This window comes from Aptenodytes patagonicus, chromosome 1, assembly GCF_965638725.1.
Source record: "Aptenodytes patagonicus chromosome 1, bAptPat1.pri.cur, whole genome shotgun sequence".
In the NCBI taxonomy this organism is placed as follows: Eukaryota; Metazoa; Chordata; class Aves; order Sphenisciformes; family Spheniscidae; genus Aptenodytes; species Aptenodytes patagonicus.
The window spans coordinates 91,328,412-91,350,040 of NC_134949.1; the positions used below are offsets into that span (position 1 = coordinate 91,328,412).

At 46.9% G+C, this 21,629-nt stretch overlaps 1 protein-coding gene across 1 annotated transcript in view; it reads left to right on the plus strand.

The window, feature by feature from the left end:
- Positions 1-17,863, plus strand: part of ARHGAP31 (Rho GTPase activating protein 31) — a 61,128-nt gene extending 43,265 nt beyond the window's left edge. Inside the window, exons 6-12 of the mRNA XM_076348880.1 lie at positions 821-966; positions 2,747-2,945; positions 4,738-4,862; positions 7,274-7,333; positions 8,016-8,642; positions 8,977-9,290; positions 10,182-17,863. Coding sequence (XP_076204995.1) covers positions 821-966; positions 2,747-2,945; positions 4,738-4,862; positions 7,274-7,333; positions 8,016-8,642; positions 8,977-9,290; positions 10,182-12,650 — 3,940 coding nt within the window. The 3' untranslated portion in view covers positions 12,651-17,863. The remainder of the gene's footprint in view (positions 1-820; positions 967-2,746; positions 2,946-4,737; positions 4,863-7,273; positions 7,334-8,015; positions 8,643-8,976; positions 9,291-10,181) is intronic.
- Positions 17,864-21,629: the final 3,766 nt, after the last annotated feature.

Here is a 21,629-nt window from a genome sequence, read left to right on the forward strand (position 1 = left end):
AATGTTGACTCTATTGAATATCACAAAGTGGACCTTTACTACTGAGACATTTTCATTCTAGCATCTGTCCTTGTCAGAGAACCTGAAGTCTGTTTCCTTTTGCAATCTTTCCAAAGCACAAGTCCCAGGGAGGAAAAGAAAGGAGCACGCACTGCAACTGCAGTCTCCTTACAGGGTTATCCTCTTGGCAATGCCCCAAGCTATTATCTAACACACCAGTCATTAACTTTACAAAGGATCCATTGTCCAGAGATAATTTCTTCAGCAACACTTTGGCATGTCAAGATAAGGAATGTTTCTTTGCTGAGAGCAAGAGTGAGAATGTAGGAGTGCAGGGGGACAGAGAAGAGACTACTGGGGCACATGGCAAAGCATTGAAAAAAATTGGTGTGGGGAAGACCTGAGCAGGGTTCTAAGGGATTTCATTGAGAGATGATTGACGCATTGAATAGGGATCTGGAAGCAGTGTTTGAAGGCTCCTGCATTGTCTTTGAGGCCCAACTTCAAAATAGCTAAAAGTGGAGCACAGAGTTTGAGAGTCACAGTTTTAACTACTGCTGAAGAATGGAAAAGTGAAGTAGGGAGAAAAACACAGGCAGGAAAGAAAGCAGCAGAGGTGACAGAGAAAACAGGGAAAATAATTTTTAAAAGCTTGAAAAGGCAGAGAGGATGAAGGCCCGTGAGGGAAGGAGAGCAAGAGGTGCAGCAAGAGTGGGGAAAACATCCCTGTTCCAAGTCTTGCAGGAAGAAAGCTGATCTCTCCTTCCCGGGGGCTGTGTGTGGCAATGCTGGCTACTTGTATACTTCTTTCCTCGTGCAGGTCAAAGGAGATTGAGGCGGTTGGCTGCAATGGGGATGCAGCTTTCCTGGAGGTGCGAGTGCAGCAGCTGGTGATCGAGTTCATCCTGAATCACGTGGATCAGATCTTCAACAACAACAGAAAAGCCAGCTGTGCGGATAACATTGGTAACAACCTCCCTGAACCACTCTATGTGTCACTTGCCATGTACTCCAGCTCTAACTGTATCCCCTTCCACTAATATTTGAAGCACGTCAACCCTTACCATGCTCACAGATTCCCCCAAACACACCTTGAGCCCAATCCCTCATTACTCTTGTCCTCTTCGTCCCCATATCCAACATTTTCTTTTTGAATACTAGCCTGCTTCAGTGTGCTCCCAGGCTGCCCTATGGTTCACTTTTGCATGATCTCACTTGGCTTAACCCTTTCTGCAAAAGGAAGACCACCTGATTGCTTCTCAATCCTGGCCTAAGCTTTCTCTTTAAGCCCATCAGCCACAGTCTCAATTCTTCTCTCAGGCTCCCCCAATTATAATTCCTCATGCCGATGATACCTGCCCTGCAGCCACCATATCCACCCAAGTCAGAGGCCACACTCCCAAGATAAAACTTAAGCATGTGTTCTATAAACTTATGTCTTGTACTTGGGGACGTTTTATAAAAAGAGATTTTTTTTTTCCTGGGACATCAACAATCTTGGGAGATGCTGATTTTTGTTATTTAATCAAAATGCTTTTAAGCCTGGGAATTGAGAGGGCTTGGATCCACAGTGACCTCATATAATTTCAGAAATATGCATTGTTCTGTTTTACACACCAGGAAGAATCATAATACCTGCAGAAGTGAGGGAGTAACCTTTCTGCTTTCCAGCCCTGTGTCAGCTTGTCCCATCCACCTTTCCCTTAACATGTGGCATTCCCTGCTAGTCTGTCCTTGGAGCCCGCAGTTCCAGTGCAGTGCCCTGCTCGACCTGTAGCATCCCTGCTCTGCCAGTGCGGGTGCCATTCCTATGCCCTTGTTTATGCTCTGGCAGAAGGCACAGAGTAAGAAACGGCTCCCATACTGCCTTAAGCATTGCAGCAAAACACTGACTAGTAAATTCCAAGGCTTCTGGTTGTACTGCAGGTCATTGGCTCAAAACTGACCCAAGTTTTGTAAGTGCTGAACACTGCTGGCCTTTAACAGCTGTGTGGAGTCAGGAGAGGAACATGCTGATGGTCCCAGTTGATTTCTTAGTGGGAAAATGCCCCTTCACCCAGCCCCTCTGCACAGGCAGGAGCTTGCACCCTGCTTCAGCAGAAGGGCTAAGTACCTAATGGACTACACAGACTGTGCTTCCTTCATGCACATTGAGGAGGTCTGTTTAGGACAGGGCTGTTGGTGGGGCGGCATGTGGGAAGTTGGCTTTGCCACTGCCAATGTGAAGAGAGACCTTCAGTTTCCAGGGCTGTTGGTCACACCCCTTTCCATAGCCCTGAAATGCATTAGGAAGGTAAGGTAATGCTGGTTTTTAGAACAGTCCCCCTTCCTGGAACAAGACAAGGAGAAAGATGGGGAAGTGAGAGAAAGAATTAGGCACCAGGTTTGGATCGGGGACTGAACTGCTCCAAAATCTGGGGAGGGAGGGAGGGAGGGAGGAGAAAGGGGAATGTGTGAATACTGGTGGTTTTCAGAGATGCCTCTTTCACACCGAAGCATCTACAGCAGAGGCAGCAAGTCTGTGCAACGCAGCCTTTGGCTGGTGAGCGTGGCCCCTGCTGGGAATGCACTCAGATGGATAAGGTTGCTGGGGAGATGGAAGACTTATCTGACAAAAAGCCTCTCTCCCTGCACGTGCTGCTCCTTTCCCCCCCTCCACAGGAGATGTTCCAGTCAAATAAAGACATGAAGCTCTTGCTCTTGTCTCTCCTCATCCCAGGTGGGAATGTATTTTCTTGCTTTTCAGAGAGCGCATCAGTTGTGAAAAGTCTGACTCTCCCCTCGGCCTCCCTGCCGATGAAACTGGTGAGCCTGGAAGAAGCGCAGGCACGGAGTCTGTCTGCCTCCCACCCTGCTCGGAAGGAGAGAAGAGAGAACAGCTTGCCTGAAATTGTCCCTGTAACTGGGTCCCTCTTCCACACAGTTGTTGACCTCCCTGACAGCAAGTAAGTGCCAAGAGCAGTGTAAAGTGCAAACAAGAAAGTGCAGGTTCCCCAGCATGATCGGGAATAAGACTTTTGTTAGCGTGATACCCCCACACCTGCACACATGAATCTACAGCTGCCGTCAAGAGAAAATTGTGTGCCTTTCTCAAAAGAGGCACAGCTGCTCCTGAGAAGCATTGCAGTTGTTGGGTTCATAGCTCCACTAGTCCTCATTCCTCCATTGGGGCAGAACCCTGTAGGCCTCCTGCAGGAGGAATTCATTGTCTTTGCATCCTTGTGTCAGCTCAGGATTTGGCTAAACGTGGGCTGAACGTGGAGCAGGTCTGGACACAGCTCTCCTACGAGTTCCACCTGCTGGTGGCTGGTCCACGGCGTGCCTGGTGGCATTGACCTGCTCAGCTTCAGTGTTCTCCAGGTTCCTCTGCACTCATAGCCAAGCCGTAAGGCGAATTTTCACTCCTAGCATGGAGAGATATTTACATAGTGGCACCTTTGCCACATAGGCCTGGGCCAGGACAAGAGTCCGATTTCAGCTGAGGTTGCTGCAGTTTTTGGCACTGCTGGTCAGCATGAGTATTTATCTATTGGTCTATCTATCTGTTAATATATCATGACTCTACTGCCTGGTTCTGAGACATTATAGCCTCTGCAGGAGGAGGCTCATTAATCTACCGACCCATAAAGCACCGGAGCAGAGATATTTATTTGCACTTGATATATTAAAGCAAAAAGGAGCCATCTAACAGAATACTGGCAAGAGGATAAGGAGCTTAACACAAAAGGGTGTATTGCTCCTCTTGAATGCTTTTTCCTTTCTCACTTGAAGAGAACAGTCCTATCCCCAGGATATTAATTCTCTTTGTAGGACTGATTTGTGCTCTTCTGAGTACTGACCTGAAAGAAAAACAGAACTATGGGCGTAGAAAGCCCATTATGGAGAGCAACACAGGGAGATAAGAGGGTTCTTGCTCTGGAAGAGGGGAGGTTGAAGGAGGAGCCAAGAATGGGTATGTGAAGGAACTGAAACAGAGCTTCATGCAGTAATATGCATAGAGGAAAACTGGCTTCAGGAGTAGCAGCTTCTTTCTGTTTAAAGCTGGGATTTCCAAAGAGACACAGGGAACTGGTATCCCACTTCCTCTGACAGTTATGAGAAATTTATTTAATTCCCTTAAGCCTCCTCCTTTTTGGTTAGTACATTATACTTGCATATGATTCTATAACACCTTTAATTTTGATTAAATTAATGTTGGCCTGAGAAACATTAATAGCTAGTTTGTATTAAGGGATCCTTTTATTTTCACAAATTCATAAAAACTATAAGACGTGGACTTTAAAGGATAGCTTTGTGCACTGAGCAATAATACCAGTTCCATCCGTTCTCTGGAATTTATCTTGCATTCTGTCATTAAAACCTGTTAAAAAGGCAATTTTTCTTGACTGTATTGCAAGATAGTTCTAGCCTCGGAAACCTCTCCTTTCTGGAGACAAGCATGGTTGTTCGCTCAGTCAATCACAGCTGCTGTAGCATGATGCCAGAGCCAACTCTCTGAAGAGTCGGCTTAAGTGTCTTTCCATCCATGACATGGTTAAATCAGCAATACAGATAAATCACTTACAGAAAAGCAAGAGTTGGTTGTGTAGCTATGCCTTGCATGCCTTAGAATTAAAAAAGGTGTGAGAAGAAAAGAGGGACAGTGTTGAGGGGAGAGAACTCAGAGGCTTTTGTGGGATATTAAAAAGACAAAAGTCTCTAGGGTTTGGTAATCTCCTGAGCCCTTTTTCCTTTCAGGAGAAAATTATCTACCAAGTCCAAGAAATGGAAGTCGATATTTAACTTGGGCCGTTCTGGCTCAGAATCAAAGTCGAAACTGAGTCGAAACGGGAGCGTCTTCGTAAGGGCACAGAAGCTCTCCGGTAAGAACACACTTTTCAGTTAAGTATTTCTCTCTGCAGCTTTCTCCTGCAATATTGATAACATGGAGCAACCTGTATCCACATGACACTAATCCATTAGACTTGAGACAGTCCAATGGGGTCATGTTTGTTGCCTGGTTTCATGCACATCTCATTTTCACCTGATGGCGAGAAGCACCCTTTCAGGAGGATATGCCAGACAGCTACAGTAAAGATTCCATTTCGGTATGTGATGAACAAGCTCCTGTTGCCCAGCTGTCAAGCTTGGGGACTAGGAAATGCTATGTAGGTTTGGATTAGTCCACTCTTCCAGCCCAGCCAGCCTCTGGCTCCTAATGTTCCTTACATGGCACTGGGTGAATGGCTGTCCTTCCAGGCTGTCCTTCCACTAAAGGGCATTAAAGAACCGACTGTGTTCAGTGTCTTTGTGAAAAACAAGGTGCCAGGAGTTCCTATGGCTCCTGGCTCTCAGCACTCTGAGGGAAGCTATTACTTTTGCAGAATTTACAAGGGAGAAATTGTCTTTTCTCCTGGCTGTAATCCCAAGTTCTAGCCCCTCCTGAGCTGCAATCTCTTAAACACTCTGCTTCCTAGAAAATCACATGGCAGTGCCAATTCCCAGTGTTCAGAAATGATGACTCAAGCTCTAGAAATCATGAAGTTGACTTAAAAGTAATCACAACTTTTAAAAGAAAGTGTCTTTTTTACCCGAGTTCATAAAGAAGTGTTTGGGGTTTGTATGTCCTAGATTTTTTTAGTATCTCCAAGTCAAGAAATTTACTTTTTAAAAAGAAGATGAAAGTGGATTTTTTTTTAGATAATCTCATGACTCCAGGAGCTGGTGTTTGGAGGAGCACAACCAAACATTGCAAGATTTAAAATAAAATAGTTAATGTTGGCAACATTACCTACCACCACATATAAGAGAGGCTGAATTTGGATCAGAAGTGAGTGTGAAGCCAAATGCTGGATCCAGCTCTTTTTGGACCCCTGCCTTCCCCCATGTTTTGCATGTACAGATGGCCTCACATAGGGTGCCCATGGCAGACCTCAAAATAGCTCTCCATCCTATTTTGATCACGGGATCACCTTCTCACTCTGGTAAGGAATACTCTGTCCCAAAATAGTGCTAAGCCAAGGATGCCCAGGAATGACTGGAGCCCAGTGGTCCTGGGGGCCAAGCCTTGTTCCAAGCGCAGTACCGAGTGACAGGAGGCTGTGCATTTTCACCAGCAGGACACACAAATGCACAACTGTGCACAGAGATTTAGACACTGAAGTAGTGCTTTTGAGAAGGAGTGCTTTAGTGCTGCCATGTTGTATTTTTGTGTGCTCTCTGCTTACAGCCTAATGTGAGGAAACAGATGAACTTGCTGTTGAAACTCAGCACATGCTTTAACACAGTTTCTGTCCAGGCACACAAGTCTGCAAGTCATATAAAACGCGAGCTCCACAGCTTGAATTCTGTTCCTCTAGGAAAGTGGAGCCAGTGTTCAAGACATCATGCCATATGAACGTAAAAGGTAGCCAGGACTCCATATAAATGCAAAAAGTAGCTGGAGTTTCTCCTATGCTCATGTGGAAGTCAGTCCCAGAAGCTTTAATCATATAAACAAATGAAGTCCAACAAGCCTGCTCACTTTCTGCCTTAGCTACTTTTTGCAACACTGTGAACAGCAGATGTTGCTCCCAGACATTTTCCAGAGCTCCACGGTCCCTTTCTGGGCTGCCAGAGACTAACTTGCCTTGCTTGCCAACAACATTCCCACCATCTCCCCTTTTCAGAGCGGTAACAGCTACATGCTTCCAAAACCTCTCAGGAACAGACCTGTAGAGTGTCTGGTGACAAATGGCAGCTTGTTTCTGGACAAGCAAGTCCAGCGAGGATGACCAGGAAAATAGGCTGCTTACTGTCCTCATAAATTTCCCGGAGTGCTTGCTGGAGGCAGGGTATGCTCATGCCAGCAAAAGAGCCTGGGAGTGCAACATAAAAATAACCTAACATTTGCTATCAGGAATGAGAGGTGAGAAGGCATTCATGTCAGTTTAGTTAAAAAGTCCCCACAACCAATAGCTTGACTTGATCGGGGAGGGCAGTGGCGCATAACGGCTTTGGGGATGCTTAACTGCTTCACAGTGGTGATGGTGCTGACTGTCTGGGTTAAGTATAGCTTTCCACGGGTCCAGCAGATGCAAAGCTGTTGTTAGCCCTAGCAGATCCCCAGCTGTGTGGATAAGTGTTGTGGGTAATAAGCTGCGTGGTGTGGATACAGAGGGGGAACACTTGGAAATGGAAAATAACTTCGATGTCTGCCTGGCATGCCCGTCTATAAGTAGCTTTTGGTCTTTATGGGCTGAAACCTGCAAAGCCGCGGGATATGAAGCCTGTTTCTAAAACTCATTTTCCACAGAAAAAGCAACTATTCGGCCCGCGAAGAGCATGGACTCGCTGTGTTCCCTGCCAGTGGAAGGTGAGACATCAATAACTTACACCGTTAAGGGCGAAGGATTGCACCTCTGCATTCTCAGCTTTCCCCTGTGCCTGCAGGGATATGGTGGTCTGTTCTTTGCCTATCTCACTGTATTGTGTATCTTTGTACGCTTGTGCCATGGCTGCTGACATGTGCCCCCACCTTTGTGTACATGCATTTTTAACCCTTTTCTGTGTCTTTTATGTTGGTGCACGCACCTGAGAGTTACCACTGTGCTTAGCTGCATCTTTATTAGCAGTGGGATTGCTTCAATTTCATTCTTGATTATTCTGGGCACAAAATTCCCATTTATAAGGAAAAGTATAAAGCAGTGAAAAGTGCTTGCAATAAGCCAACAAAGCCTGGAGCTGTGATCTTTGTGGGCAATGCATGCTAGCCCTAGACTTGGCTGTATCTGACTGAGAGGGGCCTCTAATAAAAGTCTTAGGTGATTTCCACTGGAGGGCATCCTATCCAGCCCTGCCTGCCCAGTTTGAAGGAAGCCCCAGGGCTGGAGCCTGGAAGGTCTTGAGTGCCTGCTGTCCCGATCTCTTTGGGGAAATGTGGGTGTTCACCAGGGCAGGACTCATCCCTGGAGGGACTCAGGAGGGCTCCTCACAGAAGAAGGTTGCTTGCTAGTGCTTTGCTTCCCACTGACTCCCTCCTATCTTCCCACCTCTAGGGGAAGATGAAAAGAGCAGATTCAAACGGACAGTGACTACTGGAGGGTTTTTTGTTCCGGTGATGAAGATGCGGACAGGAGGCACAGGCAGCTCATATGACCTCAGCAAGGAGAATGAGTGGGAGCGGGAAGGATCTGCTGTGGGGGCCAAAGGATGCTCAGAGCTGAGTGGGGAGAAAGGTCCTCCCCGGACACCGCAGGCAAAGTCACCCCCTGAGCAGCTGAAGGTCTTCCGGGCAGCAGAGGATGCTGAAAACGAGCAGACTTCCCCCAAAGGTGGCCGCATGTTCTACACCTCTGAAACAGCTGCCAAGTCAGGCTTCCCAAGCAGCCTCTTTCCCTTGGAGGCCTCCCCTCGTCACCAGAGGAAAGCCCTGAACATCTCAGAGCCCTTCGCTGTCTCTGTCCCCCTCCGGGTGTCCGCAGTCATCAGCACCAACAGCACCCCGTGCCGCGTACCCGCCAAGGAGAAGCTTTCCCTCTCCAGCCTAGAGGAGCTGTCTTCCCTAGTGGCTGAGAGCACGAGCCCCTCTGCCCTGGAAGCGGGGATGCACACGAGGACAGAGCAAGCACTGGAGCGGAAGGAGAAACAGCCGGGGCCCACCCTGCCAGCAGAAGCATCTAGAGGTAAAAGTGTGTTAAGGAGGAGGATGCGGAGCCTCTGTCGGGCTACTGGAGGTGCCCTGCAGCTCAGTGGCATGGAGGTTGCACCAGCCTGCTCTTGTGGCAGGAAAGAGATGAAGCTGTAGCAGGCTGGGTGTTGACAGTAGCAGGTCAGGTTGGTGCTTGTTGCAGTAATGAGACTGGGGAGGTGGGTGGCCTCGCAGCAACATCCTGGTGTGCCTGGAGGGAGCTCTTTAGCTTTGTTAGTTGGCATTGGGTTGAAACAGCACAGCTTTGTCTCAGGGCACATGTTTTCAGTCACAAGTAGTTACATCGTTCATTTGTGTTTCTGATCCAGGCTCTCACCCTGAGGAGCTGGTGGCAGCCAGGAAGCCTGAGTCCTTAGAAACTCCACAGCCACCAGCAGAAAATCAGGAGACATTATGTGGGCAAAGCAGCTGCACAAGCAGCACCAGCAGCCCCCAGCAGGCCTCAGAGCAGCGTCCCACCTTGGAACAAACGCCAGCCTCAGAGGTTCATACGGGTCTGCTCACTGCAGACAAGGCAGAGCAAGGCCAGCTCAAGGCGAAGGATGTCTCCTCAGAAGGCAGCTGTGGCCAGCAGGAGATCGAGACGGCTAAGACAGAAGAAGGGTCGTGCTTAAGAGATGTGGTAAGGAAGAAGGCATGAAAAAAAAAGATGGGGGACAATGTCATGGTAGTGACTGGGAGGTTGTTTGAAGTTTCATTGTGTGTCCGCAGTCACAAAAACTCAGTCTATGACCTAGGCTAAGCAGGGTCAAGAATTGACCATGTACTGATTTAACTTCTGTCCACATCACCATTTGGTGATTTACATTTACAGAACTACCTACTGTCCCCTTTTGGTCTTCTTTTCCTGTAACTATACAATTGCAGTCAGTACAATCTGTCTGCTCTAAGACTCTCCAGATGTGAGACTGTCCGGATGTCTGAGCAGTTTGACCTACTGTCTCTGAATTCCCCTTCTATTTTTGCTGTCCCATTTGTCCTGGACAGCCTGAACAGTCCTTTTTTCTTCCATTCTCTACACACTGTTTTTTTTTAATTATTATTTTTGCCTCCCCTGTATCTCTAGCAGAGCTTTTTCACCAAGTTTCTTACAGCGATACTCATCTCTGGACAGCTATTTAAAGATCTGTTGGCATAGCTCCTTGAATAGATTATTCATTCCAGTTCGTGTGCAATTTGGGAATGCAGATCCCCTGGCAAGGCCAAGCGAGCCTGAATGGGAAGAGCTGAGAAACAGGCTGAGACATTCCAGCTACTCATTCACCTCACTCTTTCAGTACATCTGTCCAGGCCTCATTTTGGCTGCATCTCGGATCTTCTGCTCCATAAACCCACTTGTTTATAGACGTATTTCCTTCCTTGAACTGGTAGCAGTATGCGTGTCTGTGTTTCTGTACCCATGAGCGCTCATCCAGGAGCCTGTCTATTCTAAGAGGGCTGTTTGAGGAAAATGGAGGGGTATTTACTGGTAAGTTGTGAGCTGCCAGGTCATGGCATTTCTTCTGTTTTTCAGACTGAGGAGGACCCTGCAAATGCCCGTCTAGAACCGCTGTGGCCAGAGATACAGCAGGAACTGAAAATTATTGAACCTGAAGAGGAGCTCTTGCTCTTGCCAGCAGCTGTCCCCAAGACAGCCCTAATTTCTGAATCTTCTTCTTCAGTACAAACAGATAGTTCTTCTTCTGGCCCAGGGCAGAGTCCAACACCGTCTGAGCAGAAATCTGCAGGCAGAACACCACAGATAACAACTCAGGTGCCTTTATTTGGTGCCACCGGCATGGAACAGCAAGACAGCCTCCACAACTGCCAGTCTGATGTGGTTGCACAGCAGAGCTGTGCTTCAGCCCTGCCCAAACTGGGTACTCTTCCGACTGGCACAGCTGCTCCAAAGAACCACCACCCAGTGGTGGACAGCAGGAGTGAATGTCTCACTCCTCCCCTGGACTGGAAGCTTCGTAGTCAATCAGAATTTAATGAGGTTGCCCCAAGTGATGAATTTTCTTGTTCCAAAGGAGCATGTTCAGAGTCAGGGAGAGAAAAAGATAGCACTTGCCAGCTGCAGAGGGAAAAGGATGGTCTTACCAGAGTCCAAACTCAGAGGGAGAAGCCTGAGATAACGACTGCTGATGAAAGGGACACTTTCTCCTCCAAGGCGCTGAGTGGAGCTGGAATCCAGGAGCTGAAGGAGGGCAATGCTGTTAGCAGAACCCACGATGCTGGTGACCAGGATGATGAGGATACCTGGACAGATAATGTGCAGAGCTTAGAACTTGTGGAGCCATGGGAGGATCACCAGTGGGTTACAAGCCCACTCCATTCCCCCACCTCTAAGGACCTTCAGGAGAAGATGATACAGGAGTTTCAGCCACAGAGCCAGAGAGCAGAGACAGGCCTTTCTCTTAGACCACGATTCAGTCGCAGCCTTTCCCTGGACAGTAAAGACACAGTGATGAGTCTGTGGACTATCCCATTCTCTTTCATAGATGCCACTGACCAGCAGCAACCATGCAGTGACATTCTGCCAGTGACTTGTGAGCTTCCCAAAACACAACCCATCTCCCCCTCTAGTTTGGGCAAAGCTAAGCAAGGTGAGAATGGCACAAGTCCTCCAGAAGAACCTTTGAAACCTGAGGAGCTGAGGTACCCCCTCAGCAGGGAGGAAGCACCAGCTGAGAAAGAAGGACCCTCCGGAATCCCTCTTTCAGAGCCAGAGGAAAAGAAAGTGGATATGAGCAAAGAAAACCCTTGGAGCTCAAAGCTTGAGCTGTCTTTACCGTACCAAAATAGCCCAGGCAGTTCTTCACAGATGAAGAACACAAAGGAGGAGTTATCCATGTCTCAGGACGCTGCCCTGGGAGGAGAGACTGTTACTAAAGCATTGTGCTCTGCCACTGAGTCACAGCTGAGTAATAAAGGTGAAGAAACACCTCGCAAAGTGAAGACTAGGCCATCATCCCTCAACTTGGATTCGTTCCTTCCAGCTCCAGATTTCTTCACATTCGAGAGCCTGTCCATGCCCTCTGCCCCTGGGAACCTCTTGTGCGGGCAGAAGGAAGTAAAAAGCAGTGATTCTGTCCCATCCCTGCCGACTACCTGCCCTGCTGCCAGTAAAAGCATTCCCTGGGGGTCTCATTTCAATGCCCACGTGGATTTAGACTTGGATTACCTGGCAGTGGCCCACGCCACCACTGGCCGTCGTAACTCTGCCCCTGTCAGCGTGTCGGCAGTCAGGACCTCCTTCATGATTAAGATGTGCCAGGCTAGAGCAGTGCCTGTGATACCGCCCAAGATTCAGTACACTCAGATCCCCCAGCCCCTGCAAGCTCAGAACACTGCTCTGCCAGCTGAGAAGAAGGAATCAGAAGCCAAGCAGGCCATTACGCAGACTCAACGGGTGGCATGGAGCCACCTGGAGGCCCCCAAGAGCCCACTGACAGAGAAGAAAGCCAAAGCAGAGAAAGAAAACAGTGACCCAGCTCAAAAGGACTCAGCCTGTCCTTGGCACAGCAGCCTTGGCTTTCCGCTGGAACCATCTCAGTCCAGCCATCACCCTGCTCTGGATGCCCCTGTTCTGCGCCGAAAGCGCACCTCTGAGGGGGAGACAGCTGGAGATAACCCGCAGTCCTCAAAGATGGAGAGGCCATCAGCGTTCTCTAAGCCTTCCTACAGATCTAGGCCCGGGAGGCCCCAGAGTCTGATTCTCTTCAGTCCCCCTTTCCCCATTATGGACCATCCCTCCTCTTCAGCAGACTCCAGGGTGTTGTTATCACCCATAAGGAGCCCCACTCAGACCACCTCTTCAAGCCCCATTTGTGGCGATCTGTCTGAGACTTCGCGGACAACGCCTGAGGGGGTGACGCTGCGGAACAAAATGACCATCCCCAAGAATGGCCAGAGACTGGAGACCTCTACTAGCTGCTTTTACCAGCCTCAGAGGCGCTCTGTGATTCTGGACGGACGAAGTGGGAGGCAGATCGAGTAGCAACTGCTTCTCTTATTCCTTTTCTGTGGTGGATGGGATGGGAGTGTCCAAGACCAACTCTGTTGCCATTTTGCTGTTCTTATAACTATTTTGTGCAAGATGGACCCGAATCCTTTACGGTTTCCTGCAAAGCATTTTGCTACAGAGGGTCATAGTCTTTTTGTCTTGCTTTTCCTTCCCTTTCTCACCCCTGCCTAGTCCCTCACTGTCTGCTTTTTTTTGTAAGCCAGTCCCAGGGAACTTGCATTTCCTCATACTTATTGTCTAACAAGCCCTGTGAAAGTCTCATCCTCCCTATGGAAAAAAGGAAAAATAAATCTCGGTATAATTAGAAAATAGGTCTGGGAGGAAACACTGTTCCAAAGCACTGCAGCCCAGGGTGCAGGGGCACAACATCTGCTGAGAAGGTAAGTCCAGATGTTTGGGACCTTCTTCCATTGTTTCCCAGCCGCCAGTGAAGGACCATGCCTATCCATTTCTGTTGTCTGATTTAGACAGTGTAGATGAACAGTGCAAGGAGACTCGGGATAGCTGAAGAGGAAGGTGAAGCTGGCATGAGCAAGTCATACAGTGTGTGAGACACCCAAGAATGTTCCAGTGACAAACATACAACCTGAAGGCACTGCCTCCAGCTCTGTCCTTGCATCAAAGATATGCTCTTTCCAGCATGTGCAAGCAATGAAAGTAGCTGGACAGGAAATGCCTAGTTGTTCTTTTAATCTTCCAAGTCCTGCTCATGAGTTTTGTTGTGCTCAGCCACATCTGCCTGGTATCAATGAAAGCAAAGATATGGTCATAACAAAGGCCAGTATCAACTATTTTCGTCGTTGCTTAAAGCCAGATGACACCTCTGCGACTATCTCCAGCTGTGCTCCACACCGCCAACAGCAGAGAAAAGCAAGAGGATCTTCTGATCTGCATGTCCTTGGGCTATTGCCCTCTTGCACCCTGACTGACATATCTTTGACCCTTGGTCTTTCATTGCCACTGTGTGGCATGTCCCCAGGTGCTTCTTCCTCCTTTAAACTTCCTCTCCTTGTGATTTTACACTGTTTCTTTGACAGCATGGCTGGTTGTCACCTCCCCGGCCCTCAGTGCTTTCACATTGATTAAGAGTATGGTAAAGAGGATGGTTTATGGGACTGCAGAACAGATCATGAACAATATCCTGAGAGGGGGATTTGAAGTGAAATAAACTCTCTCCTGAAGGGCCGTTATTGTTACAGACAAATACACGTTCTTATAAGCAACAGCTGCCACGGGAATAGAATTAAAGCTTCCTTTATAAAGCCTCTAACTCTGCGTTAACCACGGACTCATCTATGGCCTGGTATATGACTGTGGGCGATTGCAAAGTCAGGTACAGCCTGTGTTGTCTCTGCAATTTAAATGTCACTAGTGACTATGGAGGAGATGGGAACACAGGTGCTGCTGCCAGCACTGAGATTATCCCTGTAATGGTGCTTGCAGGGGCCATCGTTCATGGAGATGTCTGAGTCTGTAGGCCCTTGGGTAGGTATTAGGGGCTACAGTTTAAGCAGTAACTGAGCATCTGGTAGGAGGTGCTATAGCCACCACAATGAGCGTTAGTCAGAATTTCCCAATGGATGTATGTTTAGGGCTTTTTTTCTGAAGTACTGGCATTTTCAAATTGTTAGCAAACTCAATCCATGAGCTCTTGGTCTGTACTGAATGTGTCACTTAATTAGTGTCATTGTGGCTGGAGGGCCCAGAGTCTGTACAATGCTTTCTCTGCACTCTTTGATTGCTAAAGGGGTGAGATGCCAGAGTACTTTTGAGAAGTTCTGGGCCCACAAATGCAAGGAATGTATCTTCAGCAGAATTTTCTCCTGCCATATCCAAAGGGAGTGTGAAAAAACAAGAGGGCTTTTCCTTGTCACCAGTTGCAGTCTTTGATCCTCCCCATTGTACTCCTCACTTGTGCATAACACAGTACAAGAGGGAACAGAGCGGAGAACTAAGTCCGTGCTGTCAGTTTTGTTGAGGGAGAATATTAAACCAGACGAGAGCTTGGAGTTCTTGTTTGGGTCCATGTTGTCTCACAGATGTCAGCTTATGCTTTACCTGAGCAAGCCATGGACGGCAGGTCTGGAATATGCAGCTACATGACAATTGTATTATCCTCCTCCCAGACCATAAGATGCCCGTGCAGCCTCCCATTAAAACTAGGGGATTTCCAGTCCTCCATGCCCCTCATAGTTAGCACAGCTCTGCGCTGCATTTACATGGCACCCAAATGGCTTTTTTACTGCCTCATGGGAAAGCTTTTAACCATCACGGCTGGGTTAATGGCAAATGACTTGGAAAGGTGCGATATGAGGTATTGTGATAAGGCTTTAGAGAAAGTAAAAGTTGTGGAAATGATGCCCAGGTTTTTTTGGCATCAACAAAATAGTTTACTTTGGGCAGGGATTTATATTCTCTCAGTTCCTAGAAGTTTTGACTGCCAAGGCATCTGGAACAGAGCCAGCGAAGCTCATGAAGTAATGTATCAAAAGAAAAAGAAAATGTGATGAAACCTTGGCACCTTAAATCCATTCTTCCCCCTGCGCCTTGTTCTCATATAAGCTGATCTATGAACAAGAAATGAGATCTGGCAATTTGTGTACAATACACTGTCTCAACTCTTAACAGTGTTCCAGTAAGTAATAGTGCTTTTGGCATAAGTGGTGAAACTCCTGCAAGAGAAAATTATTAGAAATCTTTACTTAATATTAAAGGTCAGCCTCAACTAAAATCTGTATCCAGACTGTACTTTTTAAGGGTGTTTCAGAACTTGAACTCAGTCCAGGTCTTGGATTTTAATTAAGCAGAGGTTCTGTAATGAGAGCTCTATTTTGTAGCTTGATCCCATCTCTATCCACAATTGCATCTCCAGCCTTCAGCTGATGTATCAAACTTCCAAGAGCCTTAGCCAAGTGGGCTTAATGCAGGCACATCACTATAGCTCTATGGTCAAAAGTGGGCTTCTATCAAGAGAGATGAGATAAAGCCCCGGATCCTGCAGAGCTGGGAGTACTTGTTTAGTTGCAAGGTGCACCACTGCACAGGTGTCACCATTCCCAAATCCAGACCCAGACTTCTGCAGAGTTTCTAATGCTTGATGATGGGTCCATGTTGACACTGATAGTTGCAGTCAGCTTCAAGGACCAGGGCTTGATAGTTGGATAGATCCAGAAGACAGAAGCCATCTCCCATCGAGTGGTGCTGACCGTGTGGTTGGAGCTTCCTGAGATCCAACTTTACTAAGCCATTCCTGAGGTCAGCTTCAGGGTCAGACCCAATGTCATCTTTGCTTCAGAGCCCTTAGGTTGTCCTCTGCCACCCTGCAGTAGCAGATTGAACCTGAGACTGGAAGCTCTTCCAAAGTTCAGGGTTTTGCAGTGGTACATGGTGGGTACCAAACTCCTGCCCTCCAGCACAACCCTGCAACACTAGAGACTTTAAGAAAGGATTTTGGGGTTTTTGCTTGGTTTTCGGTTTGTTTGGTCTTTCCTGTGAAGCATTATGGAGAGGGATAGATCAGATTTATGGGAGATGGGTCTGGCCCAGAATTTGAAGATTTGTGTATGGGAGAGCCAGGTCGGTTGTTCTTGGCACTATGGAAAGGACCTTCCTAAATAGACTGTCACATCATTTGCAGCTCTGCAAGGATCATTTCAGGGACCCTGCAGTACATTCGAGTCCCTTGAGACTGTGAAGAGTGTCAAGGCCACTCCCTAATTTTGCAGATGGCCCCAGTCTCAGTCATGATACTGTATCACCAGCACGTGTTGCTTGTGCACTTTTACCAGTGGGAGACAAGTGACTAAATTTCACCTATTCTTCCCATGTGGTCAGGGGGTTTGTGTAGCTTCTGTTAAGTGTAGCTCAGAGTGAAATGGTTGGGCTGGCAAAGATGGGAATCCCCTGATGGAAAGGAGGGACATGGATAATGTTAGCTCATGTAGGAGCTGCCTTATTGGCATGAGGGTAAACAGAAATGAGGATTGTATTTTACCTTATAAACCACATTCCTCTGGGCTGTCCATCCCATGCTATCACTTCAGAAAGACTGAAGCACTTCTTTTTTTCACCTTTAGAGCTTCAGAGGAACTTAGGTCTGCATTAGAGAGCATCCATAAAGCCCTGCAACATTTTCCCTCATCCAGAGTCCAAATGGTGCAATCAAAGTCTTTTTCCTTTCTTTATGAATTCTGAAATGCTTGTAGTGGTGAATATTGTGTTAAATTTATATATATATATATATATATAAAAGAACATTCTATATAAATATATTAAAAAGGAAATGTAATTAAAACGAAGGACTTGCCTAAATAGAATCCTGCACCCCTGTGAAACTTGGGTTGATGCATGGAACTGTTTTCTGCTGCAACTTTTGTAGCACTGAGGGTGTGAGATCAACTGGCTTTTTGCCCACAGAGGAGAAGCTAATTAGTTCTGGCTAATCTGTGGTGGGCAGAAGGCCTGAATCTGCCTTCCTGAGCCAGATCATCTCCTGGGAGAGGAGGGATGAGATCAGGGGAGACCAGAGTGCAAGAACTGATGTAGCTTTCCACCACAAGCTTCTCCCCAGTCCTTGAAAATGCAAACAATCCACTGGAGCATATATCAGCTTTCAGGCATGCCCAGGTTTTGCAGTTGTCCCTTTTGCCTCTCTCCATCTCTAGGAAAAAAGAAAATATCTCGGGGTGGGTGTAGCTGATCCCAATTTGGTTTAGCTTTTGCTTGCTCCTAATCAATGTAAAGGCTTGGTGATAACTAGTTCTGCTCCAAGCAAGGAATGGAAAGCTTGCCACTGAGTTCAACTGGAGATGGAGCAGGACTTTAACAGCCCTGGAAAGGAAGGATGGCAGGAGGCAAGTGCTTCCTGAGGGCTCCATGCAGCAGCCCAGACCTTAGATCTTGTTCTTGCAGGCAGTGGTCCCCTTTGAAACACTATTTGCTGCCAGGTCAAGGGAAGGGCTGGAAGTCAGACACTGTGAAAAGGACTGTCCCCATCCAACTGGCCCTGGTTTGTGATTATTTCTCCTGCTAGCTCTGATGGATTGTATTTTTTTAAGCTTTGTTCTCTGTGTGGACTTGCCTGCCTTTGTGCCTTATTGCTTTAAAAAAAGAAAGAAAAACAACAGCCACAAAAAAAAAGATGTTTTGCCAGGTCTCAGCCATGAGATTAAACTGGAGTTTTTATAAAAACAGACCTGTGCCCTCGTGATGTTTTGAAACATTTTCTTTTTCCTGGATTTGGTTTATGAATGTGGTGCAAGTGCATTTGTCTTCCTCTGACATGGAGTTTGGGCCCTTCTTCTGTTGTGTGAGTGGCCAGGGCACTAAGCTGTGTTTGTTTGGGTTTTGACTGCAGGGACGAAGTTTGGGCCTGATCACACACGTTTCTGATTGGAGGTTATGAGGGCTGCAGCTGCTCTGCAGCTCTGAAGGTGAAGCGAGGGCTTGGAGACTTCTGTAGAATTACCATTATCTGAAATGTTTTAAAATTTCCAAGGGTAAAATTCATCTTTTTTCTTACCATTTCTAGTTCTATCAGGCTGAAGTTTCAGTGATGCACAGCCACATCCTCCCATTTAGCACATCTGCAGAATTCTGCCTTGCCTGTGATAATGTAGAGCAACGCAGAATAGAGTCTGGAAATACTCTGGGATCCCAATGCTGGTAGAGGGGAAGCCAAGCTGGAACAAGAGAATTAACTATGAAGCCTCCGGTGCATCATGTATGCACTTCTGTTGACTTGTAAAGGACAAACAAGAACTTAAAAAAATTCCAAATTAAGTTTCCCGGTTGCCTGGATTCTTGCAGTGCCATCATTGATTCAACCTCTGAGCTGTGGTGTGGAAGTGAATATTATTAGTATCTCTCTGTTATTCTACTCTGGAAAAAAAATACAGGGATTCTTGTGGTTGTAGCCCCAGTGGGCATACCTGCAGTTCAGCCTGCTCTTTGTTCCCCTTAAAGAGCGGATGAATCATTAGGTTAAATGAAATACTTTTTTTTTCCCTACACAGCAGCTGAACTCAGGGCCTGACTCCCTTTCCTACCTCCTTCATGACTTTGATTTCCCTTTAGGAAAATGCCGGGGTTGTGCTTCCTGCTTACCATGGCAACTGGCACACAAAGTGAGAGAGAAAAACCACGTCTGTTGAACTCTGGAATTGTTGTTAGCCATAGCCAATTATCAGTGCTGCACAAGAAACAGTATTTTTGTATTCTTTGTGCCACAGAGTCTAGCAATGACTTGGCCATAAGACGAGAAGAGAATCTCAAACTGCCCCCAGCATTTCCATGGTTACGAAAATCAAGCAAAAGGCACACTGCAGACCTGGTCAGGCTCCACTCGGGACCGTGCGCTAAATCAGGGTGCTTAAACATGTGGAAGTGCTTGAACACAATTTCAGCCAATTCCTTTTGCCCGCTTTCCCATCACTACGAGTTTGAAAGTCTGACTCAGGACAAGCATCTCTGTAGGTTGTATTGGAAGCACCAGCTATAACATCTTGGATACTTTCAACTAAGCCAAAACTAGGATTAAGCAAGTTCCCAAACTGGCTGTTAACTAGGAAACAAGCTAACCTGGTGCCAAAGAGCACTTGATACCAGTGTCTTATGCATCCTCCTTGCAACACAGGAGTCCAGCAGCTGTGGGACACAGGACACATCTAGCTGGTATCCCACTGGATGGAGCTAAAGGTCAACTGGCAGCAAAGGGAAAGCAGGCAGTGCAGGGAAAGAAATTTAGCCCAGTGGGGGAGACTTGGGCCAAGCTGGCACAAGGCATCGACAACAGCAAAAAGAACAGGATCATAATGGCCGAGACAGAGAAAAGCAGTGAGACCTCTGAGTTCATTTTCTGTGTGAGCAGGATAAACTTTTCAAAGAACATGTCTCACCACAAGGGTAAAGGATGAACAGTTTCAGAGTTAAGGATTAAAAATGAATGGGAGCTGCGAAGCTCAGACCTGGCCAAGTCCTGATGCCCCCAAAAGTTCGATATAGTATGAATGTTAAAACAAGAACGTTTGGTTCACTCCATAATAAAAAAGGGTAGCTATTTTCTCATGTCTTATTTGCAAACTGCAGTGTGAGACGAACTACATTTTGCAAACCTAGAAAATTCATAGGAATTATGTGATGCACTTCGGGTACAGATACATCTTAAAACTGGACCTGTTTTCTCCCATAGCACATCTGCTACAGGGAGCACATATCTCTCTATCTTTTAAATCCCTTATCTGAAAAGACCAGGAAATATTTTAATCCAGCGAGAGGAAATGGTTTCAAAGAAAACTTAGTAGCTGCTTAAGAATGAACCACTAGGAACAGGAACATGGGAACAACCAGAGCTGGAGAAAGGAGAATAACACACATGATGGTTTTTAAACAGGGAAAGTCTCCAGGTAAGTAAAACCTGAAAAGGAAAAAAAAAAACCCAAACAAACCCAGCCATAAGATACAGTTGAACCAGTCTGAAAAATATCAGGTATTGTTCTTTCCCTCCTCCTTCATAAGAGTCAGGCAGAAGTTTAGATCAGAAAAAATAGGTGCTCGCAAACTGCTTTACTCACCTTTTTTTTATATTGTGAGGTAATTTGCTTTAAACGTCGAGGGTCAGACAGTGGAGGCAGAAGAGAGATGTAAAAAGACTAGGCTAGTTATTTGCAGGGATTATTTGAAGTGGCTTGGCTTTACCTTCTCCAGCCTCTGTGCCAGCCACAGTACCCTGCTAAAGGTGAGCGTTACCTTGGGAAAAATAGAGAGGGAAGGTTTTCAATCCTGCATTCACTCACAGTCAGCAACAGCCCTGGGTAGCCAGAGCAGCTCACTGCTCATCACTTAGCTCTCTTGCAGAGTTTATCTCAACTAGTGAACGTGCAAGAACTGCAGATGACCGTGTCTATGCTGGAATTTCACCTCGCGTGCAAGCTAACACAGTCAGAAACACCCTCACCTTTTTTTCCTGTTGAGGATAAACCCTCAGCAGTCATCCTCAACTCCTCACGCAGCAGGATCTCCTAAAGATAGATGCCTGAGATTACAGGGAGAGTTCTTGCAGGAGGTTCCCAGCATACCACACGTTGCAGAGGCTTTCCCCAGTTGCCAAAGAGGGCAGGGCTGCCAAGGGGTGGGAGAAGGAGGCTTCATTTATGAGCTAGTTTTAGGTCATACTTGGTCCTAAGAAACATTTGCTTGGCACAAGTCCCTCTTGTAAGGAATGTGAAAAACTAAGATGCCAGGGCAGTGAGCAGGATGGGAAATAAATCATCTGAGTCAGAGGATAGCGAACACCACCAACAGCCTTGTGCTGGTTTTCGCAGTGAGGTGGGTAGCCAGATGCAAGCATGGCACATAGTGGGCGTTGTACGTCATACGCGAACCATCAAGGTAAGGAGAAATAGGGCCTGAGAGAGCCTGTGCAAAGAGATCTTATGCAGAAGAAGAAGTGAGGGGAAAGGAAGAAGGGGTAGGAAAGCCTGTTGGAAAAATGGGGTCAAGGTGCAGAGTACAGAAAAGTAGCCCACATTGCCCCATTGCCTGAAGGAACAGAGACCTTCAGTGCTGCCAGCCACAAACATTCAAGAATGTGAAAGACATGTTTGTGTGTGTACGGGAGGGGAGCAGCCGAGGGTTTGGGATTCTTGTTGGCTTGAAGGCCATGCTGCTCTGTCAAGTATGAACAGAGGATGTTTCTCAGCAAGACTCTGATTTCTCAGAGCTGGGAATATTACAATAAATTAATAATCTAAAAATACAGTTGGTAAATCTGTCGGAGAATGGAAACATGCTTTTTTTTGCAAGTAGAGAACTGTGAGTATTCACACCTACAGAGAAGAAATACACAGAACAAATCTGCAAACAAACCACGCAGCTGCCACCTGGAGAATTTTTTTCTTCATCCTGTCTTAGTCCAGCAGTTTTTATGCATCTATGCATATTGCCTGCTCTGAA